General features: G+C 37.6%; 1 protein-coding gene across 4 annotated transcripts; it reads left to right on the forward strand.

Moving 5' to 3' along the window:
* Positions 1-4,652: 4,652 nt before the first annotated feature.
* On the forward strand, positions 4,653-18,514 carry sh3bp2 (SH3-domain binding protein 2). 4 transcript variants are annotated; one of them, XM_088392470.1, is made up of 13 exons: positions 4,653-4,911; positions 11,097-11,239; positions 12,039-12,141; positions 12,261-12,378; positions 12,510-12,577; positions 12,653-12,738; positions 12,809-12,886; positions 13,346-14,066; positions 16,822-16,945; positions 17,309-17,364; positions 17,577-17,652; positions 17,830-17,889; positions 17,995-18,514. In XM_088392470.1, the coding sequence occupies exons 2-13, from the start codon at positions 11,101-11,103 to the stop codon at positions 18,118-18,120; spliced, it is 1,755 nt and encodes a 584-aa protein (XP_088248596.1). In that variant the 5' UTR covers positions 4,653-4,911; positions 11,097-11,100; the 3' UTR covers positions 18,121-18,514. The 4 variants fall into 4 exon arrangements, 3 of the variants coding, with proteins under 3 accessions (XP_088248596.1, XP_088248595.1, XP_088248593.1); XM_088392469.1 differs by lacking the exon at positions 4,653-4,911 and adding an exon at positions 6,836-7,504 and having other exon boundaries at positions 16,825-16,945; XM_088392467.1 differs by lacking the exon at positions 4,653-4,911 and adding an exon at positions 6,842-7,504.
* The last annotated feature ends 964 nt before the right edge of the window (positions 18,515-19,478 follow it).

The following is a 19,478-nucleotide window of genomic DNA, read 5'->3' on the forward strand; positions in this document are numbered from 1 at the left end:
TGTTTGTTTTTTTCTTCCATTACACCACTTGGGAAAACTAATTGCATTAGCTGGCATGTAAGTATGTGTGTCTGGCATCATTTAGTGGTCGTAGGTGTGAATCTTTTGGGTAGAGAAAGAAAAATAGGGTGAGCTGGAAATATGTGAATCATTGTTTTCTCCCGTCATCCGCAATATATAATATTATTATAATGTATTACATTATTGCTTTTATTGCAATAAGAATGTGTTTTAAATTTACTACTAATGGAGGTATGTTTATATGTACAGTATGTACTGTACAGCACTTATTTTTATTATTTAAATTCATCAGAAGTGTCTGTTCAGCATCCTTAGTGGATGCTTTCATGCAGACTCTTTCAATTTCACTGTTTAACCAATTGGAAGCTTATGTAGCAAAACTTTGACAGAAGACCACACATACAAAATTGTTTTTTTTAGGGCAGTTTGGTGGAGTAGTATCTCTGGTGCTCACCTTCCCCTATCTAAAGTAGGGTTCAACTCAAAATAACTGATAACAGGCCAAAATGGTGAGTTCGCCTATTTTAGTAGTTTTTGGATGACAATAATAATTATACAGCATTTTAGCATTTAAACATGCAATAAAGATGCTTCTAAATAGTAGTAATTATCACACACACACATAAAATGTTCAAGACTTGGTGTGGCCCACATTCAGTTTTTAGTACCTGTGTCTGTGCAATGTCTGCATTGATTCCCATTCTCTTCATATCCTTACATATGATGTATACAATAGCTATTTTTCCTTACAAGTTTCATAACACTGTGATGTTACATAACTGTGTGTGTGTGTTATTCCTTTAAGACATGAAAAAAGAAAAAAAGCACAAAAAAACTTTCCACTCCAGGTGCCAAAGATTCGACTGCGGTGAGATGACACAGGGAGCTAAATATGCACTCTAAATGTCTGGACGAGGGAATAGTCTGCAGAAATACGGCCACAAACTATGTTGTATGTCTGCCTCCTCTATATATGTGTGTGTGTGTTTGTGTGTGTGTGTGTTTGTGTTTGTGTGTGTGTGTGTGTGTGTGTTTGTGTGTTTGTGTGTTTGTGTGTTCGTGCGTGCGTGTGCGTGCGTGTGCGTGTTTAGGACGATCTGTGGATTGAATAAAATATTTTTATTTACTTTTGTTTTACCCCATGCAAGTAATAACGAGAATTTTTAGCTCCAAATATTTGTCACCATAATATTTATATCTATCTGAGCCATTAATACTCGGTCACGAGTCATGACCAAGGTCACATTTGTTGGCAATTATCAAGATACTGGCCTGAATGGAATCTTGCGTGGAAAAGTTGAAATATTTATTTTTTTACCACTACTTGTCGCTATTGTCCATTTTAAAATGCAGTGATTCCCTTAAAATGTTATACAGTGTGGTATCTAAAATGTTACGTTAGAGGGCAGCATCGTTCCTCAAATGTAAGTTAGGAGATCATAATGATAATATTTGTTTGTACATACTATCCAAAATTAATATATAATAAAAATAATAATATATAAAGCAACCATTATTACTGTAGTAATTTGGTGGTGGTATTTTATTAAATGTTTCATTGTAAACATAATAAAAATCCGTCCCCTTTCTATCTCCACTTTTCGGGGGCAATTTGGAGCCTAACTTTGGCCAAGAGGCCGTGTACACCATTAACTGCTCACACCCACATTGACACCTAAAGGCAATTTAGACTTCAATGAAACTCGCATGCTTCGTTTTGGAATGTGGGAGGAAGCCGACACACCAGCAAAAAACATTCACATGCACTGGAAGGACAAGCAAATTCAGTTTTTTAAGGCTGCAGCCTGTATTTGATTCTTGTGGTGAGTGTATTGAGACAACTCAGTCACCATCGGTCAGCAATATCTTGATAAAAAGGCATTATTATGCACCGGAAGCCCAAACTTCTCTGGCCTAGTGTTAAAATGGTGACTATGCATGTTAAATGTACAAAAAAGGAGAGATAGAAAGAGAGACAGAGAGAGAGAGACAAATAATAAATGACAAATAAATAAATAAATAAATAAAATTTTGAAAGAAATATTTCTTCTCCTATTTCATTATGTGTTACAGGAAAAAAGTGAGACAATACTGTCACAACGAGGAACTTGTGAAAACCACATTTATGGAGAAGAAGTTATTGATTATCATTCATATTACAGGGTGTAAAAAGAGCCAAAATCCTTATCTTGATTGAAAATGATTAGAATAAGTCTTCATAACCAAAAAAAAAAATAGCATAGAACTACATGGAAGTCATCAAGCATGACTCAGAGAGTCTGCTCATTGTCGCCGTTGTGGTTTGACATGTTTCCTGTGCTAAAAATGGTGCAGCATGTATTGTTGCCTCTGAGACTGTGAGAAGCGTGGGTTGAAACCCAACATGTCTGTCACTATATTTGTTTTCCCCCAACCAAACCAACATAAAATGTTCAACCGTGTTCTCGAAGAATGATTTTGTGCTAAAATGAAGACTTTCCAAATCCGAAATGTGATCATTCAAAGGCCATTGAGCAAATTAGTTTGCGTGACAATACAGTCACTTCCTATTACTTACTATCGCCCTACCCGATTTTCTAGGACTGCGTGTAAAAGCAAAAAGTGGTGTAAAAGCACTATGTTATATAATTTAAACTTCAGCACGCCTGAAAATGTTATTTTTGTACACGTTAAGAAACAACATTGATTCTTTCCACAAGTCGTCCGTTGCAACACAAACCTCTGGGCTGTGGTCACAATTACTGTCGTTGACATTTATTCTTTGAGCACAGGAAGTAGTCAGGTCTGAGGTTATTTTTGTTTTCTTATTCTGTGTTAAAGAAAGACCACATAATTTGAAAAATAACCCTCTGAGTGCAACGATTATGCCTTGAAAGAAGTAAAAAAAAAAAAACAGGGTGTCACGAAGTTTATATTTAATTTAATTTATGTATGAATGAGTAACATTAGTTGATCAGTAATTTTAATCCGATTACTTGATTTGGTAAAGTAAAGTGTTAGATTGTTTGCAGAAAACATGTACATTATAAGAAACAGCATCGGTAGCAGCATCACTGCTTATGACACACAATGTGATTGAGGATTTACTGCACTAGACAATTAGAAGGTAACTTTGCAAGTCTTCAGTAGAAGATACGCTTAATTGCGTTGGAGATCGGGATATAACTTATATTGCAGCCGAATAAGTACTAAATAAATATGATAAGATGTTCCAGACGATTAAACATACTCTAAAGGAGGGATGTCAAACTCATTTCTTTTGCGGGCCGCATTGTAGTCATAGCTTCTTTGGGAGGGCCATTATGACTGTCAACCCAAAGAAATGTATGAGCACCTCATATTATATACAGAAAAAGGTACAAAACAAACTGACAAATGACTCGTTTTCAAATCAGATGAGTAAAAACTGGTCAAATATTAAATATATATATATATATATATATATATATTATTAATAGTGAAGACAATTTTCAATTCTAGTAATGACACACGAATTTGATGCACAATTTGTCTTCGCGGGCCACACAAAATGATGTGGCGGGCCGTATCTGGCCCCCCGGACCTTGAGTTTGATACCAGTGCTCTAAAGGCACATAACTTGGGGCCACATTTGTACTTCAATAGTAGGATGTTTATGAGAAGGGAGATTTAATTGGAATTTTATTTTATTTTATAAGCCTGAAATAATATTCCTGTTGAATAAAATATTGATAATAGAAATGAAATGTGCCTGTAAAAATAAACCCGAGCAGTTTCAATTTCATTGTTCCACCAATATTACATAGCTTTCCACATCACTTACCTCTTTCAGTCGCACACTCACCCACACACCTTTACCACTTTCTCTGCTGAGAAAGGCAATTCCAAGTTTATTGATGGGCTACAGTAATGCTGCCGTTTTGGCATTTGGCTTTGCATAACTGTAACGCTCACACAATTTCTGCTTCACGACTTGCTTTCTGCTTTGTCAGTAATTCTACTTGAGAGCAGTAATCAAATTTTTTTGGGGTTTGTCTTGAAAAACCATCATGAGAAGTGGCACAATCCTCAAGACAGGATCCTGGGCTGGAAATAGATGATCTATGGAAAGTGTTTAAAGTACTTTGCGGTGTGACTTTAATCGAGATTCTACAAAGGAAAAATAGCATATGAGTGAAATAATATTTGCAGCTCCAGTTCCAATAAGAGTTTGGAGCAAAAAAAGTGTTGAATAAACAATTATCAACAATTGATAAAAAGTAGTTTTACCATTTTACAAATTTTTTTAAGTACTTTTAATTATTTTTATTTATTTTTTTTATTGCTAAGAAAGCTAGAAAAAAATGAAAATACAGCAAAGTAGAATTTTTACCAAGTGTTTAACGTACTTTGCGGTGTAACTTTAATCAAGATTCTACAAAGGAAAATTTGTTTTTTTGTATAAATTTTATAAGTCCTTTTAATTACTTTTTTTTATTGCTAAAAAGCTAGAAAAAAATGAAAATACAGCAAAGTAGAATTTTTACCAAGTGTTGGAAAAAAACTACTGTTGAAACCTGATGTCTGGGATTATTCAAGTTTCTAGTCTAGGTGTTTATGAAATACTGACCAGATGTTTGAGGGAGTTATCTATAAAGAGGAAGTAAACACAGAATCGGAGTGCTGTCAAACCAGCACATTTGTAGTAGGAATTTGGGCATGCACTGGAACTGTGTTTCTTTTGTAATTGTTTAAGCGTCTGAATGAAAACCGTAGCTATTTTTGCTTTGGTGGAATGGAGGCTGCCCTGACACTGTGCACAGTAGCTCTGAAAAGCCGTGTCAGGAAGTGATCTGGGCTGGAACGCAGCGGCACCGAGAGCTGCAATAACACACTCAGAGGAGCTGCTCAACTTAACACTGCACTAGATGGGTGAGTTTGCTGGAAGCTCACTTATCATGCTCTAACTTTTACTTTCTCACTTTTATACTTTCAGTTTGCATTTACTTCAGTGCTTCTTGTTTATGATGAAATGTTTAACATCCCTGAAAGTTAATACACCTTCTAATTCTTTGCTTGTTAAAAAAATGTTGGGGTAAACTTTTTGCAGGTTAATTAATATGATCACTATTTACTAATGCTGCATATTCAGACATTGTGAGAAAAGGGTAGTACGATATGTTCTATCTGGTAAGCGCCACTTCAAATTCGACTTTTTGTTGTTGTCACTAGTCACCCATTGTGCACATCGCAAGACAGTCAGCAGTGATAAACCAATCAGATAACGACAAACATTGTGACACCATGCTTAGCATTTGCAAAGGCAAAGTAAGGTGAATTGGGATTCTGAATTGTTAAAAACAAAAACTTAAAATTAAAAAAAACAGTCATTGCTATTTGTGAGCATGTGCACTCACTATTCTGAAGGGCCAGAGTATATTATATTAGGTACACATAAAAGATAAAATCAGATTTTGCAACAACAACAATCTACCATGCTCACTACTCAAAGGTGAGAAAATAAGAAACACAATGAAAATAAAATAAGGGACTGTTACTTGAAAACAAATAAACACAATGTCATATAAAATACTTCAATGTTTTCAACTGCCCGACGCTCAGCTTGTTCCCCTCAAAAGCACAGAAGTCCATACCTGAGCAAAAGTTTTTGTTATGCTGCTTATTGATTGTTAATTTCACTTTTTCTCATGAACAATCTTTTCTGTGTACCTTCCCTTCAACTGATATAGCTAAAAGGGTTAATTGGCACTCGCTTAAAATATTCTTCGCAGGTCCTTGTCACAACCTCACTGTACCGGGTCGACAACTTAACTAAGCAATCTTGGTGACACTATTATCTGATGCTAATTTAAGAAGTTAACAAAACAACGCAGCCTTTTAGCTTTGACATTATAGTCATTCACCCGTTTGCAGTAAGGCTAAAAAAAAATCAAACAATAACCCAATTTCCCAGCCCTTGCGCTACCATGTATATCCAAACCGAGCCACAAAAATAAGCACGTAATGGATATCTAGCCAAAGAGGTGTTTTCACAGAAACAGATGAACGACCACACTGGCCACATCAGGTGTCTTCACATGAGCGATCATCTGACATGGGCCACCCAGAAACATAATGAAATAGTAGTATAGTGAATCTGTCTTCACAAATTTCCCATAGTATCATTAAAACCTGCTTGAGTTGTTTGTTAGGGAACTTTGCAGTATATAAGGTAAGCGGTTTCGTGATGATGTCAGTGTCATGAGGAGAATGTGGGATAATGGTGCAGACAGGTTTATAACAACTCCTGGAACGTGGCGTGCATTCTCATCAGAGGCATCACCTGTTTAATACGTGCGGTTAAATAGAGGAAACATCACTGACAGTGCCAGGATATCAAGACTCCACTTTAGAAATTACAATTCTAAATAACGATGTAACAATCATGTCTGTTGGTACTGTTTGTTGTGTTGCTTGCTGCCAGACAAAGACCGAGCTTGTGGTTTGAGATTATTATATTTACTCACTGACTGTGACAGGAAGAAGTTTGTCACACTAACAGTAATTCAACATTATTTCCGGTTTTATGGGTGTTTTTTTAATTAAATTAGACATTAATTTTCTCCTAGGCAGCAGTCACGTTGTGATAATTAGCACAATACATTAGCATTGGTTAATTGATAATTAATGAAGTTATCTTTTTCATAAAATAGGTCATTGGTGGGCTGATGGTTTGCTCACCTGACTTCTGTGCAGGAAGTGTGAGTTCAGTTCCCACTCAGTGGGAAAGTCTCATTGAGAGGTTTGCTGTTGAAGATTGTGAAGATGTGATTTTTTTTTTTTTTTGCAATGAAATACAAAACCTAATAATCATTATACAAGTGGTTAGGGTTAAAGTCACTTGTGGAACACCTTTACATGTAACGTGGCTTCACAATATGCTTCTCTGGTGAGTTACCTGGGAGAGACAATATGGTCGACAGCGGTTTATCTGGTAGCAAAGGATGGAAAGTCCCCCCATCTTTCTCAGGTCTTTGTGTCCACATGAAGAGCATGTTTGTGTAGAGGTGTGGGTGTTTCCTACCAACCAATCACATTGTGACTAACCCAAGGCAGGAAGGAAGTACACTTCAGGCATCTGACCAATCACCCACCTGCAGGAAATGACTGACAAAGTTAGAAGACTTCAAACCTGCTTTGCAGAATTAAAGGAAGACACAACTCACTGACCTTTTCTTCTTACTTTGACCTTCCATACATCCTTCTAAGGCTACATTCGATCATTTCACAACAATTGGCAACCCGCTCTGCTCATTCAGTCTCCTCTTACAGTACGGATCTCACCGACATAACTCTCGCTCAATTGAACTAGAAATTCAGTCTGCATCAAGATACATGAGGCAAAAAAAAATGCTCGACTGGGATTTACTACCATTGACATGTATGTTCCATCTGTGAGAAAATCCACTGTGTGGAGCTCCAAAGCGAGGGTCAGGATGTGTTTTCAGGAACAGAGTGACGCCATGTAAGTAGGAACATTCCTTTTTTGGAGTCTTGTGTAGAATTGGATTTTTTAATGTATAGACAGTATATATTATATAATTTCATTAAATACATTTAATAATCATTATTATAATTAATACTATTAAATAAATTATTAAAATATTTTATTTCTATTGTATTTAATTGACTTTCTTTCTTTTTTTTTTTTTTTTTTTTTTTTTTGGAAACTCCGAACTAGGTTATTATATATCCAGCAGCATTGTGTTTATGGTGTTAAGCACACTTGCATCTTGTTGAGGGTTAGTGCAACACTGAGAACTAAATACCCACCTACACCATTTGGAATTTCTTCGAGCTGTTTGGCGGAAATGAGGCCATACATACTTCCGTCATGCGAGACATCATGCACAAAATACTTCACTATACCATGCAAAGGCCCAATTCACCATCAAATGAACCAACATTGTAAATTTGTGTGGAATCAAATGCTATTGTCATGCATGAGTCAGAAATGGGATTTATTTTTATGGCATCTGTTTTCATTAATGTAAGTTATGCCCTTTCAGTGACCAAAGAAGCTATTACAGTCAGGGTTTTTGAAACTGTTATCAGTGTGAGACACTACTGCATTCCAAGTAAGTTGTTGCTAGGCTAATGGTTTGTGTTAGAAAATGGGATATTTCCAGGAAGTGTTTTAGTTTTCATTCTCTGTCAGGGGGGAGGATGGGCGTGGGATCGGATTCGTCTTCCTGCCTTTTGCTCTTTCGCTTTACCTTACGATTGGATTCAATACTTACCGTGTAGCATTATCCATAATGCTGAAAATAATATATTTAGCTTGGCAGATTGACATGAGTGGCTATAGTTTTATTAGTGAGAGGAAATGCTGCGGGGTCCTTAAAGGCTCAGATCGAAAAATTTAAGCTGATTTTTCATTCAGTACATCCTCTAAGAGGAGGAAGTGACCTTGTCTGACACTTTAGAGTACATTGGGGCAAAAAGAAAAAACACTTTCATTTTCAGAATGAAAGTTTCATTGTACTTCATGTAACTAAAAAAATAATATAAATAAATTGTGCATATAGCTTTTAACACACCAGTGCACCTACACTGTCTATGAAAATAGAATCCCAAAAATTAGAAAATTCCAAAATAACAATAATATGAATTAATGTTACGACTACTTTGGAGTTGATCCCCTAAAAATGCGACCATAGTTTTAGCACCATTATGCTTTAGTTTCCTTTGCTGCCTGTGTGTTGGATTTGCTCCGCACGGGGGGATGGTACAGGAAATCCACCCTTCCCATTTGATAAACAGGAGGAGAACCCAAACCTCTGCCGCGCCGAGATGATGATAGTGGCGGTGTTTGCGCCTGAGAACAAACCACACACATCTTCTGTGTGTCTTCTTAGATACGCTCCACCCTGATGATTGACTGGCGTCTCATCTTTTAGCTGTGTTCCGGTTCAGTCTCTATTGGGCTGCCATGCCTTTCATTCCTGACGGTTGACTCCTTTTGGCCGCAGAGTTGTCAGCATTTCAAATTACAAGATGACTCATACTCTAACTATGTTCTTAGTGCATTTTAAATGGGCCTTAAAGCTTTGAATTCAGAATAGTTTATTCATGCTCAATGGATTTATTTCTGTAAACACACAGCGATCAAATGGGGTTATAAACACTCTGCTTTGTGATGCTGGTGGGTAATTGTTTCCAGGCAAACATTCAAATGAGTTAAACATATAATAAAAGGATATGATCCCCTTTAAGTGTATTTTACAGTTTTACAACGTTAGTATGAATTCTGGAATTACATTTAACACTTACCTGGCACTTTGTTCGGTTGGACAAAAAAAATATGACAGTCCTACATCACACTTTGTCCTACTTGCCATCAATGGTGTGCTTCTACTGTGGTATCACAAAATAAATTTTAATCCTTCTGATTTGGTCAGATGATTTGAACTTTTACTCTTATTGTCTTGCTAGGCTCTCATGTTTTTCCGACGATGCCATTAAATGTGCAAAGGCTCACTTGGAGTTGTATTATTTTAACTATTGTAACTTTAGATAGTTTATTATATACTTAGAAAACGTAAGACTTGACTGTGTAAAGACTGACGCTCCATTAGGTACATCCTCAGCAAAATCCTGAATTGACTCCACAAGGAAAAAAAGATGCCGACTTTTGATTGACAATGTCAGGAATAAAAAAAATTGTCATACTATTAATACCAAAATTCCACTGCTTCGATGTAATCCAAAAACTCACATCATACTGACACGTTGATGTTTAAGAATGTAGTTGGACTGCAGTACATCAAGTCAGATGTTTATACAGTTGTGTACTGTGACAGCAAAAGGGAGCAGATGCCTTCACTCTTTATAGGCTACACACACACACACACACACACACACACACACATCATCTACCCCTACACTCTGGGGTCTGCTGATAAACTGGAAGTTACTCGTAAACTCGTTTGAGGATGAAGGGCTTGACTTGGGATGTTTATTTTGAAACAAACACACACACACATGCGCGCGCACACATTAAATAAAACCTCAAATTAAATGATTCTTGGCACGAATATTTCCTGTTTGGACTCAGAGTGTTTGTTTGCTGAAGTCAGGGCACTATCTCAGCTTAGGTGTGTGAGGGAGGTCATGTATGGAACAGGTTTTCCAGTAATAGACAACCATGAAGAGGCAAAAGATAGACCTCATCTGGATCCATTAAAAGGTCCAGCCATAGAGCGTCTGCCGTATACGGTGGCCGTCTCCATTGTCAATCTGCTAAGAGACAGCCATGCAATGTTGAGCATTAAAACAAAACGTGACAGGAGGTAGGCAGCATATAGAACAGGTCACGTCTTCTCAGTGCTGCAAAGGAATGTGTGAGATCATTCCTTCTGGCATTCATCCAGCGAAAACAAGGATGTGCCAACCATAATGCAGCTAACATTTCATGTTCGTTTACAAGTCATCACATTTAGAAAAGTGAGTCAATGGATATCGTCCGTCAGGGGAATGCTGTTAAGGCTTTTTGTATGAGTGTTTTTTATTTGCTTTTAAATGTGGTAGTCTATTGTTTTGTAATGCCATTAAATTGTGTATTTTTAATTATGTGAGGCACAGTAAATTGTGTATTTTATAATTATGTGCAGCACAGTCTCATCAAAACAGGTACGTTTTATTTGTATTACGCAGTTTTGTTTCCTAATTTATTTATCAAAGAGACAGTACATATAAATGAACATTTCTGTCAATATGCCAATTAGCCAGAATTTGTGATTTTTCTGTTATCTCAGTTATACTTGTTGTTTGTATTGTTTTAAGGACAAAATTTTGTCTGCACCAGGAGACATACAGTTAGCAGAATATCTGCTTTTTGAATTTGCGTGGCTTTCCATAAAGGATAGTCATTGCTGTCTACTGATTGATTTTTTTGTCAGAGCACACATTGCAAGAACTCATGCGCCGACATTTCATTTTTATAAATCTTAGCGAAGGGTTGTGCTCACTATTAATTACTATGTTAAGCCTCTGTCTCTAACTGTGGCTCACTTTTATTGTCATTTTTCTTCGACTTCCCATTTCTTTTCATGCAGAACCATGTCAGCTCAGGAGGTGTGTTGGCCTGTGCCAATGCGAGCCATCGGAGCCCAGAACCTCCTCACTATGCCTGGTGGAGTTTCTATAGCAGGATACCTCCACAAGAAGGGAGCCAATCAGTTTGTTAGTCTCATGAGATGTGAGTAAATATTGACAAAACCTAATCCAATTTCTAAATGACTCTAGGTAGGGGTGTACCCTTATGTTTTATTTTACAATGTGTATCCATATAAAGCTTAATGATAGAACACAATGTGATAGGTATATATATATATATATATATATATATATATATATATATATATATATATATATATATATATATATATATATATATAGTATAAACACACACATTTTGGGGGGCTGAACGGTAAAATTTGATATGACAAAGTCGATTTTGATACATGATTAAATAACCGGAACTTAGTTTGAAATATTCCCTGATGCGTGCAAGCTGGTGAGAAGTTTTGCCCTGTTGTAGCTGTGAACACACTCGACTTGATTCGCGGACAACCCGACACTTGCTGCAGTAAAAATTTAAACATTTAAAAATTTTAATTTAAAATGAAATGAAATAAACATTTAAACATGTTCCAAAATTGTTTGCGACAAGTAAAACTGCAAACATTTTTGCAACCTTTTATGAACCCTGAGAAAATCTAAAATTCACTGGTCGCAAGTATTCTCCACTTGGTGAGAACTGAAATTGATACTTTATTTATTTGAAAGACATTGATACAACAGTTGTGTATTGATACTATCAGAGAGTTACTAAATAATAATAATTAATTAAGTAATACATATTCACAATTACAAAACAAATAAGATGTTAAGCGACATTTCCAACAACAATCCATAAATATTAAATCTGTGAAGAATTACATATAGTGAGTGTTCTTATCAAAACAGATTATTAAGTGTGCTTTTTTTTTTTTCAGGGCCATTGAGGTACATCATCGTCCACAAGGGCTGTGTGTACTACTTTAAAAGTAGTACGTCTCCTGCACCACACGGAGCGTTCTCTCTAAACGGTTACAATAGGTCAGCAGCAGAATTTTCCCTCTTTTTTAAATTATCCTTAGCTGCTTAGAATTGCATCTAACATTTAAAAGACAAATCATTACATTGTTGGCTATATCCCCCTCCCCCCTCTCCCACAGAGTGATGAGAGCAGCAGAGGAAACGACATCTAACAATGTTTTTCCGTTTAAGATGATCCACATCAGTAAAAAACACAGGACGTGGTTTTTCTCTGCAGCTAGTGAAGATGAGAGGAGGGTAGGAAGAATCACACCCAGACGTTATAAAGTAGCTGTAAAAGACTGGATGAATATTGTGATTTAGGGATGAACTAGGTAAACACTTTTCATGCACACACTTAACACATTATATTTTATGCCGTAATACAGACATGGATGCGATCCTTACGACATGAAATTGACCATTATAATGACAGGAAAGAGTCCCAGATTCCAAGGTAATCCAATTAATCGGAGGCATTTTCATGTTTCAATTTGCTTTCTTCCTGCAATCATTGTCTTTGTTGCCATAGTGACTCGGATTCAGATGCAGACAGTTTCTACGGGACCATTGAAAGGCCTTTGGATATTAAACACCCAATCAATAATGCAGACACTGGTAAGACATGCAGGAGGAATTGATTTTGGCTAAATTTGCTACTGAGCTACCTAATCCTCTCTGCATGTAGATTATGGTGAGGATGATGACGATGAAGATGAGCAAGACTATCTGAAGCCAGACAGTGACTGTGTTCCAACAAGTACAAGTAAGCACAACATATTCATGTACACGTTCACACCAAAGTGTAGATCAATGATCCGTTTGTTACTGATGATTTGCAGAATGTTACTAAATGACATCAATTCTGCTTTGCTGCCATCTTGTGGCAATTATTGTAATTTATCATTTTTTGTTGGATGTCTCATTTCAAATATTGGAGTTTGGCTATTCACGCTCTAACTTGTTCCCTAACATCTGCAATTACTGTATTGTAGCTGGATGCATATAATCCTATTGAAATAAAAATCAGTATATAATATGTAAAAGTAAGCTTTCAAGGGTATCCATTTGAATTTACAGCCTATGCTAGGTTTGAGTGGGAAGTTTTCTCATGATTAATCACATTATTGGATTGTCTCCTGACTGTGATTAATCAATTATTCGACAATAAAAATTCTTCAAAGAAAATGTTAACTGATTGGTAATGTCGGTTCTACTTCCACAGGTCGACCCACTGGCCCTCCACCTTCTTACCCGCCTCCTCCTGTTCCAATGATACCTCCGCGACCTTTTGGATCTTGTTTACAAACCCATAGAGGGCCACCACCTCCAATCCCATCACACAACCGAGTCAAAACCAGTGCAAACATTAGAAAAAACCCGCCATCGATTTCTCCTCCCATCCTGAAGGACACAAACAAAGGCCCGCCTCCCGCTCCACCCTTCGCCACCCAGATGCACAATCACGGCGCTCCTATCCCCCCACCCCTTCCTCCACCCAATTCACAGCGGCCTCTTAAAAACAGGGTGCAGTCTGTGGTTGGACCAGGGACTGACGGAAATCACCAGAGGCCTTCATCCTCTGTTTCACTCCAATCCCCCACCACCATTCCCATCTGTGATCAGCTAGAAAGCAGGATGACTGTCAGTGATGGAGATCACTGCCCTCGTGATGCCGGAAAAAAACGTTCTGCTATCAAAAACCACCGCAGCAAGCCAAGCCAAGCACTGACCAAAGCAGCAAATTTTGAAGAGCCAATGCCAAAACCTCGAACGGCATTACCCTCAGTGCCGACACCTTTCTGCTACCCACCATTTCCCTGTCACGCATCTCGAGCTACTCTTCTTCAAAGTGAACTGCACAAGTGTACAAATGCACCAAAAGCTCCAACAGTCAAGCCTCCACTGCCTTTAACCAAGCCCAGACAAACAGGCACACCCCTCCAGTAAGTTGTTTTTCTCACATACACCTGACCGGTGACTCAAACTCACTTCACAACAAGCACCAGTTTGGCAGATACAATCAGAACATGGTTGTTGTTTTTTTTTTTTTAACTGTCTGTTCCCACTCCCATCAAGCAGTACAGTCAAAGTAAACATAAAAGAAAGATAATTCCAATTTGTATTGTCTGCTACCTAAATGCTAACAAACAATGGGAAACTATGAGAACAAGCGATACTTTGGAAGGAAATCAACTTGAAAACTGAAGTTGAGATGAGGTCTACCTTAACTAAGTGCACGAGCAAAACATCAATAGATGCAAATGAGCCAGATGTGAAACTTGCATACATGTTATTTATCTTTTGAAGTGGGAATTATCTCTGATAAAATGAATATAGGGCGGCATGGTAGGACACTGGTTAGCACGTCCGCCTCATAGTTCAGAGGGTGCGGGTTCATTTCCACCTCCGGCCCTCCTTGTGTGGAGTTTGCTTGTTCTTCCCCTGCCTTAGTGGGTTTTCTCCAGGCACTATGGTTTCTTCCTACATCCCAAAAACATGCATGGTAGATCAGTTGAGTTGCCCGTAGGTGTGAGCGTGGATGGTTGTTTGTCTCTGTGTGCCCTGCGATTAGCCGGCAACCAGTTCAGAGTGGTGGTTTGGAAGTTACCTGGGTATTGGTTTTGTGGAGCGGGAAGAGGCACCAACCCTTCAGATGACTCTCATGAGGAATTTCCCTAAGCCGGTCCATAAACGCAATTGATCATATCTTCTCCACACGACACATCGGCACTGGCAAGCTGCCCTGCCCCCATGGTATTTCATTAGCAGGTTATACAATGGATGGCTAGAATAAATATGTGTCTTGTGTCTTGGTGTGCTGGAAACAGAAGACGTGGAGAACGTCTACATCTTTGTAGTTATCACTCGCTGACCCTTATGGTGCTGAAAGTGTAATGAAAGCTGAGAAAGATAGGGTCTTGTTCCCTCAGCAATGAGGAACCTCTTAACAAGGTTAAAGGCCGACAGCGCACACCCCAGAGAAATGATGTCTACACTTCCCCTGGAGATGTCTGAATTATAAAAAAAATCCACGAGCAGCGTGAGGCTGGCATGGAAGAGGATGAATGATGAACTGTCGGGACTGGTGCCGTCCTGTGATGCTCTCCTATATCTTGTGGGCTGTGACTCCCAGAGAACTCTCAAAAATTCTAATAAAAATCTCATACGTACAAAACTCGAACATTCAAGACTGGAAATGACAGACTGGAAATCTCTTAAGAACTCTCAGGGTATCCAGTTTATTAGGACACTTGGGCAAAAACAAATTTGAAGTGGTATAACAGATCACAAATGTAAACTATCGGTGATGTAAATTAACTAGATCAAACCTACTGAAGATTCCAACTAATGAACTACTATTTTGTTGTTTCATACAATTTAGAATGTCACTCTTGTTTTGTTTTTTGTTTTTTTTTCTTGGGCGGGGGTGACAAAAGTAACATAATTGAAGCGTCTATTACTAATCGAAATCCCTTGTTGAAATCGGGGTGGGACAAGATAAGCAGAACTGCTTTATTCCATTTACCATTTCAGCAAGTCATGTGGTAGTAGTGTATGTAATGAAATTGTGATGAATGGTGATAATGTAAAAGTCAAAATAAACAACAAAAACTTTAGATACACATCTAATTGGCATCTAAGGTATGTGGCAGTGATGGTGCTGTCAGCCTTTAAGCATTGGATGTCTGAACACAAATGTTGCTGCAACACATGTAGACAGACAATTTTTACAATGTTCACAGGCATATTTTCTTAACGGTTTGCAAAATAATAATAATAATAATTTTAGTGTCGTACTGATGAGGTGAGAGGAGTTGAGACGTCTCTATAAACAAGATCCATCTTTGTCCTATACTACCCCCAGGTGGCCAAGGCACACGTCATACTGTACTATACTATATAGCACAATACTATGCTATGCTAGCATCGTTACAATACAAAAATGTTGACTTTGATACTTATACCTGCATGGTTGCCGAAAAGTGACTACACGGTTTCAGCCCAATGCCAACAATACGTACCTTGATACCATCTAGAAAATTTGAAAATAAATCAAATAGCGTCGCGGCTCGGTGGGGCACTGGGTAGCACATCCACCTCACAGGAGGGTGCAGGTTCGATTCCACCTCCGGCCCTCCCTGTGTGGAGTTTGCATGTTCTCCCCGGGCCCGCGTGGGTTTTCTCTGGGCACTCCGGTTTCCTCCCACATCCCAAAAACATGCTTGGTAGGCCGATTGAGCACTCCAAATTGTTCCTAGGTGTGAGTGCGAGTGCAAATGGTTGTTTGCCTCTGTGTGCCCTGCGATTGGCTGGCAACCGGTTCAAGGTGTCGTCCGCCTACTGCCCTATGACGGCTGGGATAGGCTCCAGCACGCCCGCGACCCCCGTGGGGACTAAGCAGTTCAGCAAATGGATGGATGGATAAAATAGAGTTTCGTAAGAGCAGACACGTAAATCGTAAATCAACAACTAGTACCAAGTAGAGAGAGTGGAAAAAGAACATGGAAATAACATAGAAAGGTCCAAGATGAGATTTAAAGCCATCAATTAGATCACCTACTTGCTACATTTATTTATTACTGCACCATGTTCACTTCAGCTTGTACTAATAAAACTACGAAATCAAAGCGTGGTCTTGAAACTATAGTGCCTTCTGATGAAAGCAGTCCTACTATTTATACTGTGTTTTCCCACCAGAAGAGCATCCCCAGAAGGTCAAAGCTTCCGTTCATCAGGAGATAAGGACAATGAGATGCCCAAGAAGGAACAAGATTTGACTGAGAGCACTGAAGGAGATGTTTCCGATGAGGATTATGATGACGTAAGAAAAACTGACATTAATTTACATTAACAGTGAGCTCACTTCATTCATACTTTGGAACTAATTTATTTTCTGTATAAATTCCCTTTTTTATATGAACCTATATATATATATATATATATATATATATATATATATATATATATATATATATATATATATATATATATATATATATATATATATATATATACCTTATTCAGGAAGGCAATGCTGACCTGGCTGCAGACAGCAGCATGGACAAAAACAAACAAAAAAATTATAATTCTTGATTTGTACTGTATTGATTTAACACATCATGATCAACTCATATAAAAAGTTATAAAACATCTAAAAGTGCAAATATTCTTGGTTTATTTCCAGATGCATCTGCCACAATCCGTTTTCATTGACTCAACGGATACCAGCTTTGTAGAGAAGTATGACACTGATTTTGTGAATGATACTACTTTTGATCTTGATTTTTAGGGCTACTCTCCGTGATGACATACTATCTACTAATGGATCAATACTTTTCCGAGGAAATTCTATGATGACTACATTTGTGTAAACTACATGTAAAATAATTTTACTGTATCTATTCATATTTATTACTTCCATTGCTAATGCTTTGTGACTTTTGTTCCTGTAGATTATTTAAAGAGAGCTCTGTCTTTCCGCAAGATGGATTTTATGCCATTAGAAAATCTGGAACCAAAACCTCCAAGGTAAGAAAAAAAATTGAAGACTGCATTTTCAAAATAGGAAAAAATAATATACATATGTGTTAAAATATTTTATTGTTTCCACAGGCTTGTTTATATCCAGTGTTTTGTCAATGGCTGATGCTTTGATTTGTTTGTGCGACAATGCCAATGTTGTAACAAATATTTCAATGTGTTCAGGTGCTGGTGGTATGGGATGTCAGCATAGGCAAAGCCAGAAATTACCGGTTGTTTGAAGAGGTAGACAAAACTGTCTGTTACCTTTCATATTAGATCATTACATCAGTAGAAAATTGTCCATGCCAAACTGAAACTGTAAAATGTAATATCCTCTCTAAAACACAGGGTGACCTGGTGTTTCTGGACTGTGATGTGACCTTCCCGATTCTTTCAGCTCTGATCGAACACTACTACAGCCATCCTCTTCCTCAGCAGGGCTCGCTATGCCTGCAGAAACCTTATTCAAAATAAGCACCACGTTAACCAAGAGCAAGAACTCGCAATGTTAAAATGCGGACTACCATGGAGACAGACTTGCTTTAAATTCAATGAGAGCTAAATATGTCATAGTGTGAATACTTGTTGAATAGTGGAAAATCTTTGCTCAAAATAGCACTTTAAAATGTGATATTGTATTGTATTGTAATAACTGACAAATTGTCTCTTGTTGCTATACAAATATTCTGTGGCCTCTCAAGGAGAAAAAACAAAACAGGATGAAAATGTGTCATCACACAAAGGCAAGTCAACCTCAAAGAATTACAATCGTATATAGCAGGCAAATGTAAAATTGGGTCTTGTGTTTTCAAAAACAGTATTTGACTGAACCTTCCTCTTGAGAAATAAAATTTCTCAGCCAATACCAGAGAGAGCTGGCTATGAGTGTTTTTGCAGCATTTTCTTTTAAATTTAAGAACAGTCAAACCTCTACATACAAATTTTATTCATTCCGGGACCTACTTCATATGTTGAATAGTCGTATGTTGGATCAAATATTGCCATAATAATACATTGTAATTTGTTTAATTCATTCCAAAACCAAAAAAACAACAATAACTCCTTAACAAATACTGCAGATACGTCCAGATAGCAATAAAACAAATGCATTATATCAGAGAGATGTATGTAAAAAGAAACAAATTACAAAGAAATAATCAATGAAAAGGGTTTTTGATTGATATGGCAAAATTTACAGTGCAGAATTTTATTGTTTGTTAAAGTGTAACATAACAGTATCTGGATTCATCATTCTCATGCAGGTAACAGACAAGAAGTTTCCAGTTATGATAGACTAACTTCAAAACAACAATAAAACTCAGATTGTTGCGCTACATGAATCATGATTACCAAACAATCTCTCTGTATTCCAATGCAAAGTTGTAGAAGTGCTACCAATGCAGTGGCATGAATGGATGATCCCAGATGTTTGCAGTGACATCAAGCGTCGCTGTCTGTGGTGCTGAAGTCTTTAAAAAGAAAAATAGGATGAGCGCTATATGTTTATTGCACCGCTCCAATTGTTAATGTCATTTTTCAGACAAAATAGATCATGTTTACTTTGAAAGGTTTCTCCCGTTTTCAGATCCTGTAGGAGCTTCATGACACAATAAGCACATTGCAAGGTGCAGAACTCTAGAGCGGAACAAGCTTTAGGGGGTATCTGCAGCCATCAGCCATCACAAAAATGAGGTTCAACCCTCTGATAGTCTGTAAAATTTGGCAACCAGCAACACAATGGAACAGCCAAAAGGCCCCCTGATCAAAACGGTGAAGAATAGTATCAGATCGGGAAGGAACGAAAGCTGAGCTTGATTCTGATAGATAGTCTC

This window comes from Syngnathus floridae, chromosome 12 (genome assembly GCF_059516105.1).
Source record: "Syngnathus floridae isolate MCC-2025c chromosome 12, RoL_Sflo_1.0, whole genome shotgun sequence".
NCBI lineage: Eukaryota > Metazoa > Chordata > Actinopteri > Syngnathiformes > Syngnathidae > Syngnathus > Syngnathus floridae.